The following is a 4,855-nucleotide window of genomic DNA, read 5'->3' on the forward strand; positions in this document are numbered from 1 at the left end:
ATGGCTTGTTTCGAATTCTATTTTTCTCGTGTATTGATTCATGTTGCGACATGTTTTGCTACATGTCACATTTGATCTCAAATTATATGCATATTTCGATATTCTTGTGTACAATTGACCTCACATTCTTAGTGTTTCCCCAAAACCTCATCCCTTTACTTCTCTCCCCAGATAAGGGCGAAGATCAATTAGAAGATGATGAACAACACATGTTTTAGGGTTGCTGATCAAGTTCGAGACTTGAAGTTTCAAGCATCTGTTTTTAGTTTATTTTCCTTTACGATATCGCTTTCGCATTTGTGTTATGTAATGTAAAAACATTTTCGATTTATGTAATAGACTGGTCTATGGCTATTTTATGTACTATTTGACTTGTTGTTTTGCGATTTTTAATTGTTAAACAATGTCAATAGCGCGTCTCGGTTTCGGGACGTGACACACTTGTGTTTTGAAAATCCATATCCTAAATCATGTATTAAAATACAGCACAATTTCCACAATAATTTGAACTTTTATTATAATTTCTTCCTACAATCTTGTGATCAAATTCAATGTATTAATGAGCAAACAACCAACTTATTGTTATTTTGATAATTATTAAATTTCTAAGATTAAATAAACACAATCTATGAATATTAAATATTTGGTATAAAAGCTGGCCTCATTGCCGCCCTTTCCCGACGTCGTAGAGCCCACACTACCAATAACTGAAGACTACCTGCCATTATAATTTATAAATATAATTTTTAGAATTATTTAAAAATTATTTCAACTCTATATAATAATAATAATAATAATAATAATAATAATAAATTACTAAATATATGAGAATCATCTAATAATTTTACTTGGTGATATAAAATGACAATAATATATTATTTTTTGATGGTACCAAACTCTGTAAATTTACAAAAATACGGGCACATATATTTTCTTTTATAATTTTTAAATTATGTGATTATATTATTAGCACAAATTGATATTTAAATATTTTCTCTCATCACATTCTTTTGGATAACTTTGTGTCAAAAATTTATTCTATTGATAATATTTTACAACTCAATATGCTATTAAAATCACAATATAATTTGTTACAATTTTGGAACCTTAAGTATATGTTAAACTAATTACTGATATTTATTCCAATGTCGATCACAAAATTTAAAATAGAAGAAAAATGTTAAAAGTTATTTTTTTTTCATTCAAAAAATAAAAACATAAAATAGGGTGTTATTAACAATTTTTTGAGTGTAAATAATAATTGCATGTGTATTTTTACACGTAGATTTTAGGAAGAATATTTAATTGTAAAATTTCCAAACCTTTGTTTAAATAATAGAACAAATATACCAATCATATATAATAAAAGATTTATAAATTATGAAATAAGATAATTGATGTATTAACAAAATGAAGAAGGCCCACCATTCAAGTGGGGGTAATGCAACCATGTGCAACCATATGGTGGTTGGCCCTTATCCAACCCCACACTCTTTTCATCTCCACAATCCAAACCTATGATAGTGAAAGACGAAAGACTATATATCATAATTCATCCATCAATATAATTCACATGTTGTGATGAAATGTCAAGAAGAGAGATTATCACTACTATATATTTATAAATTTTTAACAATGAAATTTTGCCTCTGTATAATTTAATTAAGTTATGTCCTGGACGTAGCTCTTCTTCCACTTCTCGTGAAAAAAAAAAATATCACAAACTGATCAGATTTAGTAGGTTTGAGCTTTTTAACGTGTTATAGTTAGGTCAAAACTATATAATTTGGTAAAAATTTGTGTGAGACGGTCTCACGATTCGTATTTTGTGAGACATATATCTTATTTGGGTCATCTATGAAAAATTATTACTTATTATGCTAAGAGTATTACTTTTTTTTTTTTGAATATCCATAAGTTTGACTCATCTCACAGACAAAGATTCGTGAGACCATATCACAAGAGACCTACTCAACTTATTAAATCGGTATTTGAACGAACACCTCTCTTCTTATTTATTAATGAAAAAGAAACTTAAAAATCACACATTAAAGATTGATTCTCTTAGAATTATTCTCACCTCCCATTCTCAATCCATTCTCTTCCCTAATATTCTTCTTTTTCTTCATTCCCTTCACACGTTCTTCCTTTCACATTTCCTTCATCACATTCTCTCTCGGAAAAGAAATATACAATATATAATTATTATTTTAAGATAGAAAAAAAAAAATTTATCCTACATTTAGTTTGTTATTGTCAAGAGAGAGAGCTTGTGTCAGAAGACTGTGCAGAGGAGGTCCCTTTGAGTCAGAAGAAAATCTTTACTTTTAAGGGTAGAAATAATATTAAAGAACCTCCAAATATATACACCACTTTACGATCAAATCCACAGCAAAAGCTAGATTTCGTTAGAAACAAAGCTAATCTCTGAAAACCCTAAAGTTTTTTTTTTTCACTTGTACGACACATTTCTTGTTTCTTGCCCTCCATTAATCCCATGACTTCTGATCATATTTCTTCACTCAGAAACCCTAGTTCCATTAAAACTAGGTTTGCTCATCGATTCGTCCTGGCCCTCAAGAAACTGAGCATGGATAGAGCTTCTTCATCTGTTTCCATGGCTGACAGATACAAGAGATATCGTAAGGTAAGAGCTGCGGCCTATGCATCCATGGCTTCTTCGGTAGGGCCGAAACGGGCGTGGGCGCGAGCCCTTCTTCGAAAGATCCGAAACCGCAAGATGGGTAGTAATTTGATGAAGAGACTGGGTAGTAGGACCGGTCTTCTGAAGAAAAGAACTGTGCTTAAACCAAGAAACCACAGAGAAATGGGTTCAGAGCAAGAAAACAGTCTCCGGGAGCTCGTCCCGGGAGGAGAAGGGATGGAATTTTACAGATTGTTGAATGAAACTGGTCACTACATAAAGTGCCTCAGAGCCCAGGTAAAAGTGATGAAAAATATTATCGATCTTTATTCAAACTGAGCTTTGCATGCATATACATATATTATATATATGTATACTTTTACCCTACCTTTGTATTTGTCTGAGAAATAAATATAGGGTAATTAAAATAAGTGTTGGTTTTAGTCTCTTTTCTCTTCTTCCTGAAGGATTGATTTTAGTTTCTTGGCTGTACAGATACATGAAGTTACTTTTGTGAGTCTATAAATACGCACTGGATTTTTTTTCTTTTATTCTTGTGCATATTTACAATTTTTTATTATTATAATTGGTTTACAGAAAAATATTTGACTGATATTTGTTATTAATTAATACCACTTTTTTAGTACTCAATTTGTCCAGAAAAAGCAAAAAAAAAGGAAGAAAAGAGGATACTGCGCTATAGATCTTAGATTAAATTTCATGGGATGTTTTTTCTTTCTTTTTTTGTTTTTTTACCTCTTTGGTTATAAATAAATATATGTTTTGCTCTATATTTTTGCTGAAATTGATGGTTTATTTATTTTACCAGTCTCTCTTTAGTAAAATATTTTTAAAATTGGGAATGATTTTGTTTGGATTAATGTTGATTTCATAGAATTTCATGTTTCATTTAATTTATTTGAACTTTTAAATTTTTCTTAACAAAATATTTAATCCCTATTAAACAAGAAATCAATATACAGAGATTTCTATGTTTATGAAAAAAAAATTCTGCAATACAATTTGTAAATAGATAAATTAAATCATGAATTTGAATTCTACCTATACTGCTATACCATATTTATTTAATTAAAAACATAGTTTTCTTGTTCCTTTTTTTCTTTTTGTGATTAAGGTTTTGATTAAATTTTATTTCCATATATGTACACGCATAAGTAGGTGTATTCTACAAAATTAATCTATTAAAGAAAACAAAAACTCTTATGAGACCGTTTCACGTATCAGTTTCGTGAGACTGATTTCCTATCCGACCCGATCCATGCCAAAAATATTATTTTTATGGATCATGCGACTTATTTCATAGATATAGATGTCATTAATTTTTATTTCAGGGTATCTATTTATCTCTCTATTTGTAAGCTATTTTTATAGTTCTTCCTCTCTCACTGCAACCAACGACACACACGTTTTTTTTTCCAAAATGTCTTTCACTAAGTATTTATTAAAATAAATTGTCAACTTTTCACTTATTAATATATTTCAAAGTCTTAATATATAGAAATTGCTTTTCCTTGAATTACAAAATATAATATAGCATAATCTTGTATTCTTTAAAACTAATTCTTATAAATTATTTCTAACATATTGAATTCTATCAAGAGAGCACGACTTTTTCATATATATTTATTCTATTTTATTTATATTTTTTAAATAATTGGGTTTATTATTAAACTTAACTTAACATTAATTATAAATAATTGGGTTTATTATTAAACTTAACTTAACATTAATTAAATAATTCAAGAAACATCCAGTTAGACAGAAAAGGTCTTGTTGAAATTAATTGCGTTTAAGTCAAGTTTGATTTTGAACATTATTAATAAGTTTTGACATATTTCATTTATAGTACAAAAATATAAAATATGGATTTTAGAGCAAAAAAATTGATTGTCGCGACTATTTTATGTGAAAAAATTTAAAGAGGGGTTTCAGTAATTGTTCCTTACGCTTTTAATGTAACACGGAGCAGGTGTATTGTGTTATGCTTTATTGTAATTTGTTGTTTTATTTATTTCTTATGATTTTTAAAAGAATAAAATTAATGATATTATCGATTTTATTCAAATTTTTTATTAAAATTATATTTGATTTACTTAAAAAGTTTGAGAAAATCGATTTTTTTTTAGATTTGTTTTGTAAATGTCATATGAATGCTTTTTGTATGTATCACAGAATGTGCTTTCAATTTGA

The 4,855-nt window shown here is 28.2% G+C and overlaps 1 protein-coding gene across 1 annotated transcript; it reads left to right on the forward strand.

Annotated features, from left to right (window-relative positions):
- The first annotated feature begins 2,076 nt into the window (after nt 1-2,076).
- Nucleotides 2,077-3,195, forward strand: LOC142556491 (transcription factor IBH1-like). The gene has a single exon (XM_075667942.1). It carries the CDS (start codon nt 2,498-2,500, stop codon nt 2,981-2,983), a length of 486 nt encoding a protein of 161 aa, XP_075524057.1. The 5' UTR covers nt 2,077-2,497; the 3' UTR covers nt 2,984-3,195.
- Nucleotides 3,196-4,855: the final 1,660 nt, after the last annotated feature.

Source organism: Primulina tabacum, chromosome 9, assembly GCF_025594145.1.
Source record: "Primulina tabacum isolate GXHZ01 chromosome 9, ASM2559414v2, whole genome shotgun sequence".
NCBI classification, from domain to species: Eukaryota; Viridiplantae; Streptophyta; class Magnoliopsida; order Lamiales; family Gesneriaceae; genus Primulina; species Primulina tabacum.

Coding starts and splice junctions, on each gene's coding strand:
- LOC142556491 (XM_075667942.1), top strand. CDS start 2,498: ATGACTTCTGATCATATTTCTTCACTCAGAAACCCTAGTTCCATTAAA.